This window comes from Balaenoptera physalus, assembly GCF_965194825.1.
Source record: "Balaenoptera physalus genome assembly, chromosome: 16".
Taxonomy (NCBI): domain Eukaryota; kingdom Metazoa; phylum Chordata; class Mammalia; order Artiodactyla; family Balaenopteridae; genus Balaenoptera; species Balaenoptera physalus.
Window position 1 is genome coordinate 75,759,329 of NC_138898.1, and position 23,416 is coordinate 75,782,744.

Genomic DNA, 23,416 nt, shown 5'->3' on the forward strand with positions numbered 1-23,416 from the left:
ACAGCACTGCAGGCAAGAGCCAGGCTCTGGAGCCTTCTGCATATCACAACTCTGCCACTTGGAAGCTGTGTGACCTTGAACAAGTCACTTCACCTCTCTGTGCCTTGGTTTCCTCATCGGGTGTAACCATGGCACCTACCTCATAGGGCTGTTATGGAAACAAAAGGAAGTAACACTTGTGGGGGCTCAAGCCATGCTCTTCAAAGTCCACCTCTTCATGTATCAGCTGCCCCTGGCCTGTCTAATATTACACCAACGTATTCCCAAGCGCCGGAAGTCCCCAGGTTGGGGACATCACATGCGTCCTCATACTTGTGGAAATGTAGCAGCATGATATAAGGGACGGACAGAAGAGCTGGGGTTTTCTGTAGAAATGAAGGGGAAGCAAGAAAGGCATGGGGGTGGCAGGGGTCTTCTCCTGAGGGGCTATGGGCCCGCCCCACACCCATGCGTGTGTGTGTGTGTGTGTGTGTGTAAGGAGGGGTAGATGTAGCAGAAGCCTCAGCGGAAGGGGAGGAGTCCCCGGCCGGGCCCCCTGCTTCCCTGCAGCATAAGAAGACACTTAGAGCCTGGCAGAGAACTGGACACAAAGAACAACAGACATAACAACCAACATCTAACCCACAAATGCTGACTGAACACCTACTGCTGCCAGTGTCCTGAGCACTGGGGAGCCAGCCGTGAAACAACACAGATAAACTCCACCTCCACCTTCACGGAGCTGGTGGACCACATACAAAACAAACAAGGAACACTGAGGAAAAGTCAATGGTGGCAAATGCTAGCAGAAAAATCAAGCAGCAAAAGTGTGGGGAGATCAATATTGAATGGGGTGCTGGGAAAGAGCTGACTTCAAGAAGTTTCCGGAAACAGTCTTGTGGCCAACTGGGGGAAGAGCATTCCAGGCAGAGGGAAAGGCAGTGCAAAGGCACTGAGGCAGAGTGTGCCTGGTGTCAGGAGTCAGTGTGGCAGAAGCCAGTGACCAGGCGGGAGAAGGAGAGGACCCCAGAGAGGCAGAGAGGCCATGTAGCCGGGGAGGGGCTGAGGGCCACCTTCACGCAGGGCCTCAAGCTTTGGGGAGGGTGTGGCTTTGACTCTAAGTTGGGGGGGGCAGTTGTCAGAGGCGGGCTGTGCAAAGGAGAGACAGGATCTGATGATTACTCAGATGTAGGGTGGACAGGGGACTGGCAGGGGTGGGGGCAATGGTGGAAGCGGGGAGGCTGCTGCAGAAGTCCACAGGAGAGACGTGGGTGGCTCAGACAGGTGGCAGCACAGAGGTGACCCGGTGCACTCACACATCCAACAGGTGCCCGGCACTTCCCTGCACTATTTCACTGAATCCTTGCACCATGAGCAGCTGCTAGTTGCTCTGACCTCCCTGACCCCATTCTACAGGGCAGCAAACTGAGGCCCTCGCCCAAACCACACTGCTAAAAAGAGGCAGCGCGTGGCATCCATCCTTCACGAGAGAGTGGGCACCGTCCCACCCATGGCAGGGGAGAGAGTGGGTCTAGAGTCGGGACACCAAACGTCCAGCTCCTCCTCCCCCTGACTGGTCTCTCCCTTCTCTCTGGCCTCCCCAATCCCACTTCCCTCCAGCCACCCTCACAAGCCCTCCTAGACCCCGCCACCCCATCAATCCTCCGGAGCCACCCATTTCCTGAGGTTCAAACACACACTCCCTGAGACTGAAGTCCAACATCACCTGTGCTCCCAGTCAGCATAACCACCTGCCTGCCATCCCCACCTCGCCCGCCTCCAGACCTTCACTCGTGACCCCTCCAGGCCTTTCTCTGCTGCCCCTCCAACCCCGATGCCTGCGTCTGCACCCACCCGAGCCTTCCGGGCATCTAATCCAGAAGAGAAACCCAATTTGCGTGAAGGACTTGGGGTAATTCTGTGTCGAGGCCACACTTCTCTTTCTGTTTGTTGAAGGAGCTGATGCTCCTTCTTGGAGGAAGGAGAAAAGCTTCCTTTGTGCCGGGTCTGGGGAAATTGTGTCTGTTTAGGACAGGCTGCAGTTTTCTTTGTGAAAGCTGTAGATTTTTCGTGTGGGAAAAGGGTTTATTAGATTTCCCTGTGGCTGCCCAGAATGGGGAGAGGTTTTTCTGAGCACAGAAAGAAATTACCAAACAGGCGTTTGAGAGGAAGGAACATTTAGCAGCTGCTTCTCACGGAGAGGTTAGGATTTCGTGGTTGGTGTTTTCATTGGAGTGAACATAAAATGCAGAGAAAGGAAGAAAGCCTTCCCTGTAGTTTCATGGGCGTGAGGGAAGGAAGTTGGTCCTTGATGTTCTGGCGGGGAGGGCAGGATTTTGTTCGGGGGGGAGGGGTGTTGGGGTGTTTTTTTTTTTTTTTCCCTTCAAGTAGAAAATAAATTTTAAAATGGTCGCAGAACCCAGAAGAATGGTTGTCATAGCAACAAAAGTTTGAGGCCAGGTACCTCCTGACACCCTTTCAGTACCGTGACCATGGAGGGGCAGGATTTGGGCACTGTAGGATCAGTGGGGGAAACCATCCAAAGCTTGGCTCAGACCTCCCAAATTTCTCACCAGCACTGACAGGCTGATAACTATTTTCCAAGCTCCCAGGGAGGAAAATTGTGATTTTCTGGGAGGGGCGATCTCTAGCCAACAGTGATCAAGAGGAAAGAGAAAACTGTGGGTTTGGTTTATTTACCCAACAAACTAACCATCCATGTTTTTACTAACCAAGGACTGGGGGTGAGGGTCTTATGCTGAGCCCCCCAGATCCCCCCTTTCTCTGACCCCCAACTGCACCATTCTCTTCCCTGATCATTTCATCGTGATCCCTTTGTGCCCCATGAAGACAATTCAGGCCCCCTCATCAGCTGTGAGGCCAGACGAAAACCTCTCTTAGCTTCAAATTCCTCATCTGAAAAATGGGCACCATAGAAGTACCTGCCACAAGGGTGCTGACAAGGATTCAACAAGATCCGGCCGGTGAGAAGTTTTAACAGTGTCTGGTACACATGAAGGGCTCAATAAATGTGAGCTAGCATTGTTTTTAATTAATACTTTTTTTAATGCTTAGTTTTAAACATCCTGTATCAAGCCCTGGAGGAGCTACAGGGACGAGCTACAGGGAAATAACTGCAAGAGCTGGGGGGCGTGACCTTCAGGAAGAAGCTAGGAGAGACCTCAAACAATTGAGAGGCTCAGCTGGCCAGTGAGGGCCCAGGCACTCCATGGGGCAGAGACAGGGCAACTCCACTGCAGGACAGAGCATTGGGTTTAAGTGTGTACATAAAGGAAAGGGCAGGGAGTCTGCGTTTTTACACAAAGGAGAAACTTGGTGAGAGGCGGAGGTGAGGTGGGGGGACCTCTACCCCAAACGGTGCAGATATTTCCCAGGACGAGGCATTCCGAGGCCTCCATGGGAGAGGATTGGGCTGAGCGGAAAGCAGGGGATTTTAGCCAAGATGTCTTTTAAGGTTAATTATTATTAAATCATTAAATTATTATTATTATTACATCCCAGAGTAAAAATTCAAGTCCTGAGTTCACACCAGAAGTGAGTCTGATGGGGTGAAACTGATCAGGGGTGGGACCCTATTCGGAGTGTCTTTGGCAAACAGCCAGCATCAAGCAGGTGGTCCCAGAAAAGTTCAGTGGGGCACCCCTACAGGCAAGACAGAGCAGGGAGCACTCCGGGAAACCTCCGGTTCATGGTCCCTAAGCCTCATCCAACATTTATCCTGCAAATAGGTGTTGAAGACCTTCTATGCACTAGACAGCACCCAGAGACTGGCCATGGCAATGAACAAGACGGCTGGGGCCCTGCCCTCGTGGAGTGACATCCTATGGGTAGGGGGGACAAGAAGCTGGTGACCGAAGGCATGCCCCCAGAAAACTTCAGGTGTGTGCCAAGTGTGATGGGGGAGATAAAAATGGTGATGAGATACAAAGATGGGGAGACCCTGCCTCCAAAGAGGGATAGGGAGGTCTTCTCTCCAAGGCACCCGGCCTGGGAAGGTGGGTCAGGAAGTCGCATTGGAGCTGAGGAGGAGCCAGCCAGGGAAGATGTGGGGAAGGGCATTCCAGGCAGAGGCAGCAGCCTCCCCGGGTTTATTTCACACCTTCCTCCCTCTGTCCTTTAAACCAGTCAGGCCAACGCCGTATTCAGGGCAAACTAGCAGTTGTGGCCCACTCCTGTCTACATGAGACTACACACATAGCCCACGCTGACATCAAAGAGCTAGGCAGGCACGGGGAGTTTTAACCTTGGGCAAAGAGGTCAACTCAAGAGGGTCCCCAGACTTGGACTCGGAGCAACATGGTCTGCGAGGTACCGGGTGGTGTGGACCAGCATCCCCAGCATGTGGTACAACCACTGCCAGGCAGCCTTCCCCTGAGCCCTGCCCTAGCCTCAGTGCCTGCCTCGGGGACACTTACTCCGGCCCTGGCTGCCTCCGGCGGCGGGTCCACGAAAGGGTGCGAGGCCGAGGGAACAGTTTGATCTGCCTTCTGAAGAGTCTCCCCCACCCCGCGCCCCAATTCTGATCCGAGCCTCGCCGAGCTGTCCCGCTTTCCCGCCGGCCTCCTCTCCCTCCCGCCGCATATTCTCCCGGGCGGGGGCCGGGACACGAAGGGCTCCCTGCCGGGAACCCACCGGACTGCCCCCACTCCTCACTCCCGTGCTGCCCAAACCCGGTCCGGGAGCGCTTTAGTGCGGGCCGGGGATGGGGGTGGAAGAACGAGCGCCTCGGCTTCTGGCTCTGTGGACCTGCGGTGGAAGGGGCGGCTGACACAACAGTCCCTGCGCCAACACCACCGCCACCCCAGGCGGGAAGGGATGGATGGGAGTAGCCAGTGCCCCGCGAAAGGAAGAGGGGGAAGGGGCGAGCATGGAGATGAGTTCTGGCTCGGAAAGGAACGGGGTGGGTGCCGGGAGACTCGCCTCTCCAAGGCGCGGCGACGTCCCCACAGGCGCCTGGTGCTCGGAAGGGGCACGAGCTCTGCCCGAACCTTGAAACGGCGGAGCGTCCCGAACGCCATCATTCGACACCCCCGGACCTGCCCACCGCGCTCCCCGCCCCCGAACGTTCGGCCGAGCCTGCGGAGCGCGGGGCACGGCGTCCTGGCGGTGGCGCGGGTCCCCGGCCCGGGCGCGAGGAGGGAGCGCGGGTTTGGGTCTGGGGCGCCGGGGCCGCGCGGCCCGGGGAAGCCGGGAGCGGAGCCCCGGGGCGCCGCCGCTCACTCACCGAGCCCGCCGAGCTCCTCCTCGCACGAGTACCAGATGCCGGTGTGGAAATTCCTGAAGAGGAAGCGGTCGTCGCCCGTCTCCCAGCTGTAGAGCGCGACGCCAGGGGGGCCGTTCCCCGCGGCGGCGGCAGCGGCGGCGGCGGCGGGGGCGGCGGTGCCGTTGGCCGTGGCGTTGGCGCCCGAGTTGGGGCAGTTGGCGCTCCCGCCCTGGCCGCAGACCGGCTTGGGCACCCGCTGCGTGCCCTGGCACCAGTGAGTGGTGAGGAAGGCGGTGGTGGCGAAGAGCAGCGCCAGCAGGTTCAGGGCCACGGCCAGGAGCGCTCGGCCGCGGCGGTTCGTCTTCATGCCGCCCGCGCCGCCGGGACCGCGCCGCCGGGGAGCTCCGCGCGCGAAGTTGGCAGCCGGCGCCCCGCGTCAGCGGCCGCTGCCCGCCGCGCCCCGGGGCTCGGGCGCCTGCGATGGGCGGCGGCGGACGCGGCGCTGGCCCATGCCCCCGCCCCCGGGGTGGGGGCGCGGCGCGCGGGGGGCGCGGGGGGCGCGGGGGGCGGGCGGCGGCGGAGCGGCTCCTGCGCGCCCGGAGCCCGGAGCGCGAGTGCACCTCGGCGAGGAGCCGCTGGCGCCTGGCAGCGGCCACGGCGCAGGGACGCGCGCCCCTCCGTGGGGAGACACCTGCAGGCGGCCGGCGACACTGTTCCGGCTCCCGCCCTCACTGGGAGAGGGGGCGCCCCACGCCGGGCGCTGGCGGGGGCCCAGCAGAGAAGGGCGCCCCCTAAAGAGACCCGCACCCGAGTGGAGAGCCTGAGAAGCAAAGAAAGTGCCAGGAGGCGCTCTCGGAGAAAGAGGCTTCCCACCGGGGACGTGAGGCAACAAAACCAGCCGGGAGGGGTCATCTCACGCAAGAGCCAGAGAAGTCCCGCCCTCTGGAGAGAAGGGCAGAGCCTGCTGGGGCTCCCCACGAGGAACATGGGCCAGCAGCACCCTCCCCCGGAGGCGCGGTAGGGAGCCCCAAGAAGGAGCCCCAAAGAGTCTGAGCTGCAGAGTTGAGTTTTTTGGGCTTCCCACACCCAAGAAGCAGCAGGGCCCACTGAGAAGGATGCCTCATTACTGATCCTGGAGTTGCAGGACCTGTCAGGAGGGGTACCTCACCAGAAATGCGGGGTTGTAGAGTCTAAAGGGCTTGTGCTTCCCCTGGGGGTCTCCCAGGGAGATTGGGGCTGTGTGAACCAACAGGACAGGCTCCCCTGGCAGGATGAAGCTGCAGTCACCCGGGCTCCTTATCATGGCATGGTACAGCACGAAGGGTGGCAAAGAAGTGTGCCACACAGGATGCCAAGTGTTGGATATGACGAATGGGACTTCCCCATGCAGGCATCCCCACCCACCTGAGATCCTTAGCAGTATGACCCAAGGAGGTACCACACCAGACACAAAGTTGTTGCAGTTATCAGGCAGGGGTGCCCTACAGAGGCTGCCAGCCCAGAATCTCCAAGGTGGGGGGTGGGAACAGAAAGGTCAAGAATACTGACTTTGGGGTCAGGCAACCCTGGGGCTTAACCAGCTGTGGGCTTTGAACAAGTTATTGTACTAAACCTCTCTGAGTCTCAGTTCCATATCTATAAAAGGGAGGAGGAATATTGGGCTGTCATAATGAGATCACACCTGCAAAAAGCACGTGGCACATAGTAGGTGCTCAATAAACGCTGGCCATTATTATTATTATTAACATCTGAACCAAGATCAGAGGACTAAATTCGCACAGACCTTTTCAGGATCTCTTGTGCAAGGTGGGATTGCCCAACTATGAACGCTCCATCCCCACCTCTGCTCTAAAATAACCATGTCCCCTGAAGCCCCGTCACACTGCAAAGCACAGGGTGCCCGGATGCCCAGGATGTGCAACAGTTAATTTCATGTCGATTACAAGAGCTCATCTGAATTCTGCCCAAGCTGAGAACTTCTCCAACAACCCCCTGCTCGTAGAGTGGCAGGGCGTGCAGAATTCAAGGTTAACGGATTATGAATTGCCTTACTCTAGTGGGTGAGCCTGTGCTCCCTGGCAGCTGCTGCTACTTTGCCTGGGGGTAGGTGAGAATAATTGTGGGCAACGTTCCTGGCAGGAACCCATATGAAAGATGGCCAAGGGTCTCCAGACTTGTTTATTAGATCCCTTTTCTGGCCCTAGGCAAGGTGTTCCCAACTATTTTGAGGAGGACCTCCATTCAGTATTGAGGGTATTGGTTGAGAGAGAAAATACATCATGGCCAAACAGCTAAAAAGAATTCAGTGACACTTTTAAACGGCCGTGCAGTATTCATCGGAGGAGTATCTGTACACATTTGAAAACCAGTCCCTCAGATGTTGGCTTGAGACGGTGGTTCATGTGCATGTGTGTAGCACTCAGGGACCTACAGGCTGGGAACCCTGCCCTGGGCATTCAAAGCCAGGAGAGCCCAAGTGACATATGTCTCAGGGACCACACTCTCTTAAGAAATACCCAGAGGAAGCACAGAGGGGTTTGAAATTTCCATCTAAGACACTCTTCCACTCTCTGAGTGCCCACCGGATGCTCAGCACCAAGGAGAAAAGAGCATGAACAGCATTAATAAGTCCGTTGTAGAGTCGGCAGGTGTTAAGAGCCAGGGAGAACAATAAAGCAGGGAGGAGGACAGAAGTGAGGGCAGCAGATTGTGATTTTAAATCAGGGCTTCAAGGAGATCTCACGGGGAAGTTGACATTGGAACAAAGGCTTGAAGGAGGGTGGGAGCAGGCCACGGAGATATCCCAGGAAAGGAGGTTCCAGGAAGAGGGAGCAGCCAGTGCAAAGGCCCTGAGGTAGGGGATAACTGAGAAAGCAGTGTGGCTGGAGATGAGTGAGCAGGGAGAGTAGAGAGGTGATGGGGGGAGGGGACAGGTCATGGTGTGTGGAGTTACAAGGTCTCCGGCATTTACTCTGAGTTGGGTGGGAGCCTGGGGAGGTTCTGAGTAGAGGAGAGACATATCTGACTTGGAGTGTAACAGGACCACTCTAGATGCTGGATTAAGAAGGGGGAAACAGAGACCAGCTGGGGGCTAGTGAGTGAATCTGTGCAAGTAATGCCAGCGGCTCAGACCAGGGTGGTTGCAGCGAGGTTCTGCATCTGTGTCAGTTTTCAAAAGCAGATCCAGCAGGATCTGAGGTGGGATGTGTAAGACGCCTTTGAGGTGTTTGGCAGGAGCTCCTGCAAGGACAGAGCTGCCCTGTGCTGAGCCAGAGCAGGTGGGGGTGGGGCGCGGGGAAGCTCCAAAGTTCTGACTGATGTTGCCCTGGACTTCGTACTCAAAGTGAAGATAAGGACGAGGCGGTGGAGATTGTGCCACCAGAGGGAGCCACTGCATGTGTCTACACACCCTTCCGGAACCGAATCCAAACTCATGAGCGAGCCCCTTGGATAGGATACGTATTTTTATCCTCAAATAATGATACAGTTGCCTTGGGTGTGGACAGGTGTTAAAGAAAAATTATTCATGACACTTGTTAAGACAGTAAGGCAGCCTTTATTCAGGGACCACTGCAAAAGGAGCTTTGCCACAGGAGAGAGAGATTGGGCTGAACTCTGAACACAGGGACAAGAGGGGATTTATAGCCAAGGAGCGGGGGGGGGGGGGCGGTGGGGGGGAGGTCAGTGGACGGAGGAAACCTCAGGGCTGGGGGGATTCTGGCTAAAGTGACTTGACAGGATTCCTGCTGAAGGCGGCCCAGGAGGATAAGCTGTCTGGAGTGGGGAATGAGGAACTTGATTGGGTTTCAAGGATGAGGGATTCTTGCTAAAATTGGAGTAAGCTGGCCAAGGACAGAGCCCACGGTCAGGGCCTAGTTGAGAAGAGGGCTCAGAGGAGCCCGACTAAGGCTTGGTCGAGGAGGGTCTTTGTCTGGGGTGGGGCTGGGGTGGGAGGGAGCTTGTTTAGGAGGCCAGAAAGGTGGGCCCAAGCCCCTGTCCCCTCCTCTTCAGACACTGTCAGAGGCCAAGGCCTCCTGTCTCCCAAGATACCCGACCAGGGATTGAACCCCGGCCACTGCAGTGAAAGCACCGAGTTCTAACCACTGGACCACCAGGGAATTCCCCCAATGCCTCTGCTTAACCTCCTCCAAGTACTGCCCTCTGCCGGCCCCAGGACAAAGTCTAGATGCCCCAGTCCTAGAAAGTCCTGGAAAGTCCAGTCCTTTCCAGGTCCTGTACGGCTGGCCCTGCGCACATCTCAGCCCCTCCCATGCCACCGACACACCAAGTCACCTTCCGCTTCCTGATCACCGTGGGCTGGGACAGGCCCCCACGCCTTGCGCACCTCCCTCCCTCCCCCTCCCTCTGCCTGGATGATCTGATCCTGTGCGTCCTTCAAAGTGCTGGTCACACGTCGCTCCACGCACCGCAGAGCCTTCCTTGACTCTGTCCTCCTCCGTCTGGCCCTTCATCACCCCTCCTCTGAGCTGTGATGTCTGTGTTCACGCTCATCTCCCCCACGGGCCTGGGGGTCCCTCAAGGTCACCCCCACCAGCAGCCTGCAGGCCAAGTTTGGCCCATGAGCGTGTTTTGTTTGGCCTGGTTGGAACTGGCCTCCACAGGGTGCTAAATTTTCATGAGTTGCCAACATTCAGTAATCATGATTTCACACAAAAATCTAGACTTCCAGCTTCTCTGGCAAGATCAAGTTACCTGCCGACACTGGGCCTGCATTTTTGCCAGGCAACCATTGCCAAAGTTCCCAGTAAAGCAGATCACAAGGGACCACAGTCCCACTGGGCCCTTCCATCGTTAGGGATACATGTGGGGAGCCCCTGGGGGCATTCAAATTTGAGAACCTGGAAGCAAGGCCGCAAACATTTTTGATAACACCACTTAGCACGTCTCACTTAGCACGTCTGTGGTGCTGAAAGTCAGGGTGATGGTTACAGTCTCCGTGACTGAAAGGGGCCCCTGGGGGTGGGGCTTCTGGGGGCCGGTCACATAGGTGTGTGCACTTTATGAAAACTCATTGAGCCATACAGTTGGGAACTGTGCCCTTGTTTATACTCAACAAAATTTACCAGAAAAACTGTTGCTGTTAATAAGGAAATTCATACTTTTCAGGAACCATGAATATGCTTTGAAGGGACACGACCCAAATGCATCTCACTTTCCACTTAGAGTCGGCTGCTGCCAACACTCTCACCAGCTCTGGACCTCCTAAGTCACTTCCTGTTTTCTTTTTCTTATTTTCTAAATTTATTTATTTGTTTTTATTTTTGGCTGTGCTGGGTCTTCGCTGCTGCGTGCGGGCTTTCTCTAGTTGTGGTGAGCAGGGGCTACTCTTTGTTGCGGTGCACGGGCTTGTCATGGCGGTGGCTTCTCTTGTCGTGGAGCACGGGCTCTAGGTACGCGGGCTTCAGTAGCTGTGGCTCGTGGGCTCTAGAGCGCAGGCTCAGTAGTTGTGGCACATGGGCTTAGTTGCTCTGCGGCATGTGGGATCTTTCCGGACCACGGCTCGAACCCGTGTCCCCTGCATTGGCAGGCGGATTCTTAACCACTGCGGCATCAGGGAAGCCCAGTCACTTCCTGTTTTCTAAGCCTTCAAAATAAAGCTTGGGAAACCAGAGCATCTTTGGCCTCCAGGCCCTCCTAATTATAGCAACGGATTAGCCAATTTCCAATTACTGGTGAGGTTTTTTAAACATTGACTCCCAAGGTATCTAAGCCTAATACACATTTTACTCCCTGGTTCAGATGCCTCTCCAGGGCTTCTGTGAAAGCCTCGGGCTGCTGGTGTGTTTATTAGGCTGCCTGCTGCTTGGGGCCAGTGTTCCCAGGGGAGGAAGGGACCCTGGAGCTCTGTGCAATCAAAGAAGTCCCAAGGTGTGGGGTCTCTGGAGGAGAAAGGAACCCACTTCATTAGCAAGTGATCAATTGGAGTTTCTTTGAAACTGTCTTAACTCTTCCAACAACTATTCAAGAAGAATTTAACAGGCCCTGGCTCTGTGCTAGGCTTTCAATGAACAAGACCAACCAGGTCCGTATCTTCATGGGGCTATGTTCTAGAAAAGGAGACAATAATGAGCAAGGAAACCGCTCATACATTCAATAATTGCAGATGGTAAAACAGGATGCAGGAGACAGCAACCAGGGGCCTCACTGAGGAGGGACGGTTGAGCTGGGATGTGTTAGCAGATGTCCCGGATCGAGGGTGGAAGGTCTGAATTTTAATCCTGGCTCTGCCACATCTAGGCCACCCCTACCCCTCAGAGCCTCAGTTTTCTCATCTGTAAATGGGGAGGGGAAGGGGACATCAATACGTGCTGAGCGTCCTCACCACAGGAGGAGACTTCCATCCCCTGTCACTCTCAACCCTCACGAGGCTAGTTGCCTCCATTTGACAGATGAGGAAACTGAGGCATGGAGAGAGAAGAGGCTTGGAGTGCAGGGGGTTGGGGAGAGCTCCTATCCCACGGCCTTGAACATCAGCCCAGGAGCTAAGATCTTACCCCATCAGCGATGAGGATCCAGTGATGACTGTGGAGCCTAGAGCATGACACACCCAGGGCTGTGTTTCTGGAAGGTTGCCCAGGGGGCCGGCAGGGTGGGTGGCTGGGAGGTAAGGAGTCCTGGAGATGTGTCAGGAGGCTCATGCTGTGGTCCACACCTGCTCTGGTGATGAGACGGAAGCCTGGGCTTGTTATCTGGCCACATTCACAGAGAACAAGGCTAGGGCACACGTGCACCGCAGGACGTCTGCTCAAAAATGTGTTCAGAAACCACAGCCATAGGGTGACCAACAAATCAACCTTAGCTCTGACGTCCGGGGCAGGAGGGAAGTGAGCCAGTCCTGGAGAGAAGTGGGAGGAGGACAGGAGGCCCTCACACTGGTCCCCACCATCAGCAGTGATGTCCTCTGGATGACAGGCCAGGGACGATCTCAGGGGGATGGAGCATGAATGAATCATGAGAAAGAGCGTGGGAACGTTTATTTAGGACCGAGGGCATGTCAGGCACTTTGGCCAAAGGGATGTAACTGAACCCTTATGGAATTCTTAATCTCAGCTGGAGAAACTGAGGCTCAAGAGGTAGCAGGGCAGGGGCCGGAGTCCAGGGCCTGGCTGACTGTCATCTTCAGGTAAATCAAGTGTCCAGGTGAAAGCCCCATAGCCCACTGACTCCCCTCCTTGTTTCCAGCACTCAGTGGGATTTTTCTCAGTCCTCAGGGGCTGTAGCTGGTTTGTTTTACTCCAGTCTTGAGGAGGGACAGTGAGGAAGGCTGGGGAGAAAACAGACATTCTAAGGTGTCTCCTGAAACCAGCCCTTCTTGGGCTTTCTGAGTCAAGTTGTTTTTTGCTTCCCTCCTCTGCCCCCTAGAGGCTGAGAATGGGGCAGCAGGCTCTGCTTCCCTGGACCAGGAAGAAAGCCCCCTCTCTCCGCATCCACCCTCCACCAAGAAGCTAAAATTGCCTCCACAGCCACCTGAGGGACACCTGGGACTCGATTAGGTGATTGAGAGCAGAGGTCTCCAACTGGGTGTAAAAGTTTATAAATTACAAATATATTACCAGCAGTATAAAGCATATATAAAAACTAAAAAAATTTAAAGGAGGACATAAAGATTAAATAAACACGGCTTTTAAATGTTTTTATTTTATTTACTAACAGTATAATAGACCTTTTGGCCTTCCTTTAAACATTCTTAATAATATATTTTTACAGCTAGCAATGCAACTGCATATGCTTGCTTAAATTTTTTGAAAAGCATGGGTTAACACTCTGTGCTGTTGTGATTCAGGAGTCTGGTTCTATGTAGTTATTTCCATACTTGATTTGGCTGTTAGAGCTGAAAACAGCGCTTTCATTTGGATTTATACAAAGATTTCTAAATCCAAATGAAAGAAGCACCTCATGGGCTGTGCTTTCTAAATACTAATATTCATATTTTAGTCCCATTCTCAAAATAGGGAACCGTTTCTGGTGAAATCTGGCTAATCTACATTCATCTTTCTAGATATCCATCACTAAGTCCGGCAAACAAATCAGAAGATTAGTATTCATGTATTTTTAACAAACGGATTCAAAACCCCCTGAAAGTTTTCTTTTTGGAAGCTTTTTGAAATTGGTTGGAATCTTCCGTTTTCAAGTTCTTAAAGTGTGCAGACGTGGAGAGTTTCTAAGGGGAACATACTTTCCTTGTTTTTTGGCAATACAAGCTCATAACAATGGAAACATTTCCAAACATCTGCTTTCAAAATTCTCTTTCCAAAGATGTAAAAAAGCAGTTACATTCTCTCCCATTGTTTAAAAATTACCTTCCTCTTAGAGGAGCAGATTAGGTGCTTTGTTTTCAGGGGGATAAATAGTCGACAGTCACGTGTCACCCCAGAAGAGGTCAGCGAATGTGGGCGCTTGTCTTTAAATACATGAGCCTCATCTCCAGGCTCAGCAGCTGTTTGAAGTCACACTCAGGGTCCCTCCCCATCTCGTAACAAAGTATCACTGAAGAGTCTTATATGCAAAGGTCTTGTTCTTAGTAGTAATAATATAAATCATAAATACGATGATAGAGAATAGGGACTCTGGGTCAGGCACTATGTAAGCGGGCTCAGACGGATTAACTTACTATATCCACGAACAACCCTGTGAGGCAGGTACGATTCTAGACCTTTTTGACAGATGGAGAAACTATGGCACGGACGTGGCAAAACCGTGAGAAGCCAACTGGACAGCATGTTTAGGACATCGTTGTTGTTGTGACTCTGACAGACGATAATGGCAAAGGGGAGACTGTTGATGGGGCCACTGTGAGAACATGGGGACCCTCAAACTTGGGAATCAGAGCTTCCCCCACCACCCAGGAGACACCATGAGCTTCTAGCAGATTTGAGTCCAGGCCTGTGGTTTCGGCACAGCCCTCAAGGGACACCCACACTCTGATGGGAGGTGAGGGGCACAGAACTCACTGAAAAAGGGTGAATCTTGCCTGTACTCGCACTGCCTTATCTTCCTCGGGTTTCTGATCAAGACATATATTCTGGAGCCTCTTACCTTTACCACACAATCTGTTAACCACTTCTCCATCAACCCAGAAGGAGGGTCAAGTGTGGCTATGTCATTCCAGGAACCTGAACACCCCCCTCCTTCCCCCTCTGACTGAAGGCATCAGGGACCCAGACCTCCTAGCTGGAGAGACCCCCTGGGCCCTCTGGACCACTCTGCTCAGGGAATGGGGCCACACAAAGCCCCCACTTGGAAGACTATTATGTCACCCACATCCAGATTGGCCATCTCATAGATGTGTGTTGCTGGTCAAGCAACTTAGCCCCTCTGAAAGTAAGATGGGTACGACAGTGTCCACTTAACCTGTGGAAAACTCCTGGTATGACATTTTTTTTTTTTTAATGTGAGCCAAGGTTTTAAATCAAGAGATCGAATACAAATAATTGGATTCTCCAACTTCTTAGGGACAATCTAAAAGTCTGCTAGCACTGGGCCTGCATTCCCAGCTGGCAGAACTGACTGGAACTGAGTAACTGTTTTAGATAGGAGACAGTCTCCCCACTTTGCCACAGTCCCCACCACTCCCTATTGTCTTACATCAGATCTACTTTGCTCATTCCTATCCCTGGCCTAATCCCAGCAGGCAATGGAGTTTGCCACCACTGGGTTAGAATTTTTGTTCCACTGTCCTCAGAGCTCCACCGGATCGTTATCCCGGGATCCACTGTCACTAAACCCACAGCTCAACATCTGATCTTTGTAGGGAGCCGTCATTGCCTCCTTCTGCATCCTCCATCGCTCCAGCCACCAGGGCACCAACCAGCACTGAGGACTTGGGAACCACCTCCCTAGCCAGGCATCTGAGTGACCGAATCAGCCCTCAGACGTCCTCGTTCCTCCCTGTGGCTGAAGATCCTGGGGTGAGGCCTCTGCTTTCAGCAGTTTGCAGGGCCCCAGAATCCAAGTCTGTTTTAATCCTCCAGGCGCTTAGTCTGCAAATGGTTTCATCTTGGTCTCTGGGCTACTTGACTAGAGCATCCAGCTGCCGTCTCTGATGTTCCAATCCTTCAACAAATCCCCATCAAGCATCTGCTACAGGAAGCAGCAGACCAAGGCGCATGGGCCAAATCCAGCCCTCCACCTGTTGCATTCTGCCCACAAGCTAAGAACAGTTTTTACATTTTTTAATGGTCGAAACAAAATCAAAATAAGAATCATATTTTGTGACACACGCAAATTATATGAAATTCAAATTTCAGTGTCCGCAAACAATGTTTGATTGGAAAGTAGCCATGCCCATTCATTTCCGTGTTATCTGTGGCTGCTTGCAGGCTCCAGGGCAGCGTTGGGCTGTCGCAACAGAGACGTAAGGCCCACAGCCCACAGAGCTTCAAATGTTTGCTCTCTGGCCCTTTCCAGGGAAAGCCTGCTGCCCCCTGCTCTGCTACATTCCAGGCCCTGTTCTGGGTATTGGCGCTGCAGAACTATTTCCGCTGCCTGGCGCTGCATAACAAAGTACCACGGACTGGGCGGCTTAAAACAACAGAAATGTATTCTCTCTGAACTCAAGGTGTCGGCAGGGCCACGCTCCCTCCGGGGGCTCCAGGGGAGGATCCTTCCTTGCCTCTTCCAGTTTCTGGTGGATTTACATTTACCATACTGACCTCCATTTCCTCATCTGTAAAGCGGCGGCAGTCTCACTGGTGCTGCGGACGTTAATTCAGATAATATGCAGGTAACAGGCCACCCAATGAGACTTTTTTTCCTGTTTTGTCCGTGCTTAGCAGCTAAGGTCCGAAGCCAAGGACCAAAGCTGCCAAGGATCCCACGTTCTAAATAGAAGGAGGCTCTGTGAGAATTGTATAGACAGACTGGGGATGCCTTTAAGGAAAGGCATCTTGTTTGTCAGCTGGATGCTGGCAGAGGTAGAGGCTCCACAGGCCCACACTGGTGCCCCTACAGGAGAGAAGCATGGGCAGAGAGCTTCCTCGGGGCCCACGGAAGTGCGTAATGAATCCTTATTTTCAGCCCTTCTCCATTGTGGGGCAGAAGGTGGGGGTGTGTAGCCATTAACTAAAGGCCAAGATAACACTGTGTAACAAAGAGCCACAAAACCTCAGTGGCATCAACAACACACATGTATTTAGCTCAGGAATCTGCAGTGACCGGGGTTGGATGATCTAGAATGAGCTGGCTAGGACAGCTCTGCTGATCTCCATTGGGCCTACTCACATGTCCAGGGGCTAGCTGGGGTCAGCTGGTCTCAGCTGGGTCATCTGGGCAGCTCCACGATCTCAGCCGAACTCACTCTCATGTCAGAGGGTTGGCTGGGGTCTGCTCATCTCAGCTCGGCCTGCTCGCCTGTCTGGGGGTAACCGAGGCTGGGCTCTGCAGGGCAGCTCTGCCGAGCTTGGCAGGCTCGCTCAGGTAGCTGCAGCTGACTCGTGTTGGTGACCTGGGCTGGCCTCGGCTCCTCCCCGTGGGTCCTTCATCCTCCTCTTGGGATCAGGAGGGTGGTCCAGGCCTACTCTTTTCATGACAATAGTAGAGGTACAAGGAAGTGAGCATGAGGCCTCTGAAGGTCTAGGTCAGAACTGACATGCTGTCACTTTTTTTGCCGGAATTCGGCCTCTGTTCACCAGTGCCGAATAGAAGCGCGGAGACAGAGTTTTGGGTGAAGTAGAAAAGAATAGCTTTACTGCTGTGCCAGGCAAAGGAGGCCACCAGCAGGCTAATGCCCTCAAAACTGTGTGCCCCACCCCGGAGTGGGTAGTGAGGAGTTTTTTTGTTTGTTTGTTTTAATTTTTATTTATTTATTTATTTATTTATGGCTGTGTTGGGCCTTCGTTTCTGTGCGAGGGCTTTCTCTAGTTGTGGCAAGCGGGGGCCACTCTTCATCGCGGTGCGCGGGCCTCTCACCGTCGCGGCCTCTCTTGTTGCGGAGCACAGGCTCCAGACGCGCAGGCTCAGTAATTGTGGCTCACGGGCCCAGTTGCTCCACGGCATGTGGGATCTTCCCAGACCAGGGCTCGAACCCGTGTTCCCTGCATTGGCAGGCAGATTCTCAACCACTGCGCCACCAGGGAAGCCCAGTGAGGAGTCTTATAGTGTTCGAGGAGCAGGGTGTGGTCAGCTCGTGGACGTTCTTCTGATTGGTTGGCGGTGAGGTAATCGGGAGTCAGCATCATCAACCTTCTGGTTCCAACTGGTCTGGGGTCTACGCGCTTGTGGACAGCATACAGTTAACTTCTCCCACCTGGTGGGACTTCTAGTATCTGTAAAACAGCTCAAAGGACGTGGCTCAGAATATTATCTATAGTCCCTGAGGAAGAACTAAAAGTCCTTGACTTTGTTTAATGGCTAAAGTATTATTATATTGTCTTGCTTGACCGTTTCCCTTTCTTTCTGCATTTTCTCACTTCTCTGATTAAATTTATTCTTTGACTAAAGTTTTTCTACAGACAAAAGGCAGACAGAGGACATGGGTAGGGGTCTATTCTAGGAAGGCCTCATAGGTCCTGCTTGGTTACACTTTTACTTTACCTTACTGGCCAAGGAAAGTCCATGGACAAACCCAAGTTACACTCCTCTGTAGTGGGAGGAGCTGGAAGCCACAGACAAAGGGCAGGCATAGGAGGGGTGAAGAACTGGGGCCCCTAGGGCTCCACTGCACAGGGTTTGGCTCCTGGAGTTTGGGGATGCACTTGGGAACCTGGCATCGGTGGCATTTCTGGCCCAGAGACTTCTGAAGGTGAGAGGCCCCCTGTAGGGGGCCCACAGATGATCTCCTGGCCCACAGATGATCTCCACTTGAAGGGCCTGTGGTGGTGTGCGCCTCAGGAGACCAGGGGAAATCGCGTTTCTTCTCTGTGGCCCTCAGAAGGGTGGGAAAGGACTCTCTTTATCCCCAGCAGATTAGAGGAGGAAAGGAGGTCTCAGGACCACTCCTGGGACCACAGAACTGAGACATGGTGTGGACGCCCGGCTGACTCCATGGTGGGGACTGAACCATGGTGGGGTCCAGGTGAGGCTGGCTTCCGCTCCGTGACGTATGTGGGACCCCTCTGCAGGCAGTTTGCAGGGTCGAGGGGAGGGGCGGAGCTCTGAGTTGAACTGAAGACTGAGATTTGGAAACATGCAGGCCTGAGCCTACGACGGAAATGAGACGGTTCCCACAGAAAGGGACCAGAAGCTGCGGAATCAGGCCAACGTGGCACTGAGGGACGGGGTATAGTTGAGGGCAATTATGTGAATAATAAAAATACAGTAAGTACAATAATAATAACAATGCTAGCAGCTAACATATACACCACTTCTTGTGTACCAGCCAGCGTTCTAGTGCTTTATTTATTTTAAATATTTATTTATTTACTTATATTATTTTATTTATTTTTGGCTGCGTAGGATCTTCGTTGCTGCGCGCAGGGTTTCTCTAGTTGCGGCGAGCGGGAGCTACTCTTTGTTGCGGTGCGCGGGCTTCTCATTGCGGTGGCTTCTCTTGTTGCGGAGCACGGGGTCTAGGCGCGTAGGCTTCAGTAGTTGTGGCGCACGGGCTTAGTTGCTCCGGCATGTGGGATCTTCCCGGACCAGGGATCAAACCCATGTCCCCTGCATTGGCAGGCATATTCTTAACCACTGCGCCACCAGGGAAGCCCCATAGTGCTTTATTTAGATTTAGTAACTCTCTTAACCTTCACAACAGCCCTATAATACTGTTATTATATTAATCATTATATTATTATTACCTTCATTTCAAAGATGAGGAGGCTGCGGCAGAGAGGCTCAGAAACTTGCCCAGGGTCACACAGCAAGAGGCACAAGCCAGGATTTGATCCCTGGCAGTTGAAATTCCGAGGCTTGTAGCTATGCTGTCTCCTTATTTTTTAAGAAATGAAACCATTTCATGTTTACACTCCAATGAGTTAAATGCCCCAATAAACCAGTCACTTAGTAGGTTCTCAAGAAATGATAGCTCCCTGGCCTATTCCTCCCAATGACCTGGGCCGCCTGACGCCCCCTGTTACCATGGTGACCCCTCCCAGGGGTGCCCAGGGGTGCTGTGGAGAGAGTTGAGCTGCGAGCTGGGATCCTAGGTTCTAATCCTGGCTCGACCCTGGCTCTCATATCTGGCTCGTTCCCCACTCTGGCCTCGGGCTCCCAAGCTATAAAACACGGGCATTGAACTTGGCCGTGACCAGGGAGGCCATGTCAATACCTCCTGGGGAGGTCATGTGCTCTCTGCCTCCTCAGATAATTCCTGCTCTCCCAGACGGTATGTGTGGATGTGCATGTGTGTGTCAAAGTCACAGGCTGTGTCCCCAGGGTGGCAGCCATGCAGAACAGGGCAGAGCATCTGGAGGCAACAGACAGCCTGGGAAAGCCTCACTTTCCACCAGCCCCCCTGGACCTGCCCAGACAATCCCTGGACCCCAGGGCCAGCACTGCGGGCGAGGTGTGCTCAGGAAGAGCCCCATCTGCGTCACATGTGGCAGGAGAGGGCTGACCAGCAAGCTGCCACCACACCTGGGCTCACAGCCCCACCTGCTGTGTCTCTGAGCATCTGAGCTTCTGCCTCGAAAGTGAGGCTAACCATGCACCTCTCCAGGGGCATGAGGAGTGCATGAGGGACCTGGGGGGATGCCCAGCCCGGGACCATCTTCTCTCCTGACACCTGCTTCATGTCTACACCTGGCCCGTGTGTCTGACACTTTGCTCAAGCTGTCTCCATCTTTTCCAATCAAGTATCAGCTGAACCCCCAATCACCCCGACCGCTGCTGACCAGCCAAAGCCAGGCCTTCTGCGCTATGGGTTACACACCCCAACGGCCCAGAGGAGCCTGTATCAGTAACAACCCAAAGGACCACTGTTCTACTACAACTACTGCAACCCAGGCTTGAAGCTGAATACTCTACATCCATCAGCTCATGTGGTCCTTCAACAACCCTGGGAGGAACTCATACTAACTCCCCTTTACAGCTGAGGACTGAGGACCAGAGAGCCTAAGTGACTTGCCTGAGGTCACACAGCTGGGCTGACTGACTTGTGCGTGGAAGCACAAGAGAGAGAAATCAGCCCACAGACAAGTGTAGCATCACTTCACAATATTAAATCTAATTCTATGACTTAGTATTGTGGGGTTGTTGTTTTTTTTTCATTTTTCCCTCAGTTTTATTGAGGTATAATTGACTTAGTATTGTTTTTATTTTTAATTACTTTGGGGTTGGGGGTGGGGTGTTGGCACTACACTTTTTCCAGTGTTTAGGGTCTGGCCCTCCATCTAGGAAGCAGTAGCATGTGAACTTGAACCCAGATCTGTCCGAACCTGACTCTCAGGATCTCGACAAGAACAGACAGACTCTGAGCTCCACCAAGCTCCCAGGCACCCACCTCTCTGGGTGCGTTGGCACCTCCAGAGGGCCTGGGACTGCGGGGGTGGGAGGGGAAGACCGAGGACGGGGTCCCCAGGCCAGCCCCTCACACTGTCATACCTGAGGGGAGGGTCTGTGGAGTGGGTCTAGCTGGAGGGGTCCTATGGATCCAGAAATGCCTGTGTCGCCATCTAGTGGGCATAGGTCACACACGCAGCTGCCCACCATCTTTTAAATAGCCTTTGTATCTGGGGGAAATTCTCGCAGTATGAGTCCATCTCCCGGCACAGAAGGCAATACACACGTCCCAGCCTCCCTGTCCCAGTCTCCCTGTTGCCATCACATGCGCCGACCTAGGATTCCAATTTGGGAGAGAGTCAAGTAGCTTCCTGGAGTAGGAGGCAGAGCGTGGTGGGGGACATCGAGATTTTAGAGGCGGGGGGTAGGAGTGACCAGCGGTTGGAGTTTAGCTCCTCATAGTGGAGCTCCAAGCCTGATTAAGGGTTCCCCGGGCAGCCTGTTCTCACCAAGTCCTGCCGGTCTGCACTGAAAGGTGAGGCTGTTTGCATGTGGCCATGAAGCGCCCCCTACCTAGGGAAGCGAATACTTTTGGTTCTCCCTGCTTTGCCCCCTCAGAATGCAAGGCCAGGGCTGACCCCAAACTCTGCCCCTGGGAGGCTGGATTGGTGGGCAGAGGGGCCGGAGAGAAGACGGAGCGTGAGGATGGGGATGGGGACCGTCATCTGTCACCACGTGCAAACTGCTGAAGACCTGCCAGTGAGCAGCCGACCCCTCAGGGGCCACATGGGTCGAGGCTTCGTGTGGGCAGCGGCCAGCCTGTTGCCCAAGACTGACCAGCAGGACTGATGCCCATCTGTGCCAGAACTCCGGCTCTGCCCCCTCTGACCTCACTTCTTGTTGCCAACTCCCTTTTCTACGGCCATGGCCTCTCCAGAGTTGTCTGGAAGAGTGGTGGGAGCTGGGCCCCGGGGGTGGCTGAAGGTGGGAGGGGAAGCCCTAACCCGCAGGGCCCGGGTGGACCGGAGGGAGGCGGCCGAGTCACCCGAGCCCGGTCCCCGGCGTCCCCGGCGTCGGGGAGGAAAGCTGAGGCTCAAGAACAGGGGCCTGAGGCCTGCCCCAGGGCAACAGGCCACCCCCCCGGCCTGGGAGGGTCGGAAAGGCAGGAGCTGCTCCACCACCCACCTAACTGCGGTGGCACCAAACAGCATCGAGTCCTCAAGTCCACTCACTCTGATTTTCTACTCTGCTGACGGGAAGGCGGAGACTTCAGGCGTCGGTGACAACCTGCTGTGTCCTGGTGGGGATGGTAAAGGTCAGATGTCACAGGCAAGGGTATGGCACACAGACACACTTAGCTTCAGACACAGGATTGAGTCGGTTTCAGATATTCAGTCCTGAGGGGACCAGGATCATCTAATAGTGCCCTTTTAGTCTGAGGATCCAAAGTCCAAAACAGGACCTGGATGTCCCTCCCCCAACCCCATAAAGATGTCTGCCTCCCCCCAAAAGCCATCTTGGAAAGAAGAGGGATGAGGGGGAAAGGAGACCTCTTGAGACAAGACACTTTCAGTGGGGAGTTTGACAAGTCTGCCATGGACAGCTGTGCAGGTTGTTCACCATCCAAGAAGGCCTGGCTGAGGGAGCAAGTGTGGGGTGAAATCTTGCTTACACTCCACTCTCCTGGTGCAGAGCTGCACCTATTTGGAGGAAGAGGTGCCTTTTGAAATTCTCACAAAACTTGTCTGAAGTTTGAACTTTAATGGAATATTTTATCCAGAAGAGCCTGTTTTAAATCTGGAGAGAATGATTTCGGTTTAATGGGCAAATTTTTAAAAAATACATTTTTCCGGCCACCAGTTTTGCAGTGTAAAATGAGATGATTTCTAGAAACAGGTACGTTTTGTGTACCTCTGAGTCAGGTCAGAGCACAGAGTATATTTTGTCCGTCACCCCACACATGCATTGTACACAAACACACACACACTCTCTCTCTCTCTCGTAAGTAATTATGATGATATAAAGGACATGGACCACTTTCTTGAGGGCAGGACCCATGGCTATCCACGCGTCAGGCCTAGTCCTCGACCCAGTACTGGTCACAGTATAAACCCTCAGTGAATGTCTGGTGATGACTGGCAGACTGAACAGCTGAGTGATGCGTAAGTGATACACACCTTTGAGCTGAGGGCGGGTCAGACCCGCATCGTTCTATTAAGGGAAACCTACACAGCTGGCCTTTGGCTCCACAGCCCCTGTGCACAGAGAAACCCCAAGGAGCCTTGTGCTCAGGGATGGACCGGAGTGCCCAGGGTCTCCCAGAAGTGCACTCCACCTGGGTCATCTATACAAACTGGATTCTGCAAAGAGCTCTCAAAGCCACCAGGGGAAGCAGAACCAACTGTATGGAGCATACTGTGCGTCAGGAAGCAGTCCTGCTCCTCACATGCCCAGGCTCCAAAAACAGAAAGGGACGGGACCCGGCAGACCCGGTCAATCTGGGCCCCCAGGGACCCAGACTCCTGGCTCTCGGCTTCCCACTGTCCCCACAGCCAGCTCAGGCTCTGGCTCTGGGACTCCTCCAGCAGCTCCATCCACAAGCACTTCCTCTCAGGAAGAACAAATCCGACTCCAGGCACAGCAGCCACAGCACCTCTGGCAGGGAACAGAATTTGGAATCCCGTAGACCTGGTTTCCCCACCCTGCCACTTACAAGCTGTGTGACCTCAGGCAAGCCACATAACCCCTCTGGGCCTCAATGTCCTTCAGGTTCAAGGGTGACAGTGACAAATGTCCTGTCTCCTTGGCTCAGCAGAA

The 23,416-nt window shown here is 53.8% G+C and overlaps 1 protein-coding gene across 5 annotated transcripts in view; it reads right to left on the reverse strand.

Annotated features, from left to right (window-relative positions):
- The window catches only part of GSG1L (GSG1 like), a 215,670-nt gene extending 206,121 nt beyond the window's left edge, over positions 1-9,549 (reverse strand). Inside the window, exon 1 of one of the 5 annotated variants that reach the window (XM_082429406.1) lies at positions 5,225-8,940. In XM_082429406.1, coding sequence (XP_082285532.1) covers positions 5,225-5,570 — 346 coding nt within the window. In that variant the 5' untranslated portion in view covers positions 5,571-8,940. Of the gene's footprint in view, positions 1-5,224 lie in introns of all 5 variants that reach the window. The other 4 variants (XM_082429405.1, XM_082429402.1, XM_082429404.1 and 1 more) reach the window with 4 other exon arrangements.
- Between the last annotated feature and the right edge of the window lie 13,867 nt (positions 9,550-23,416).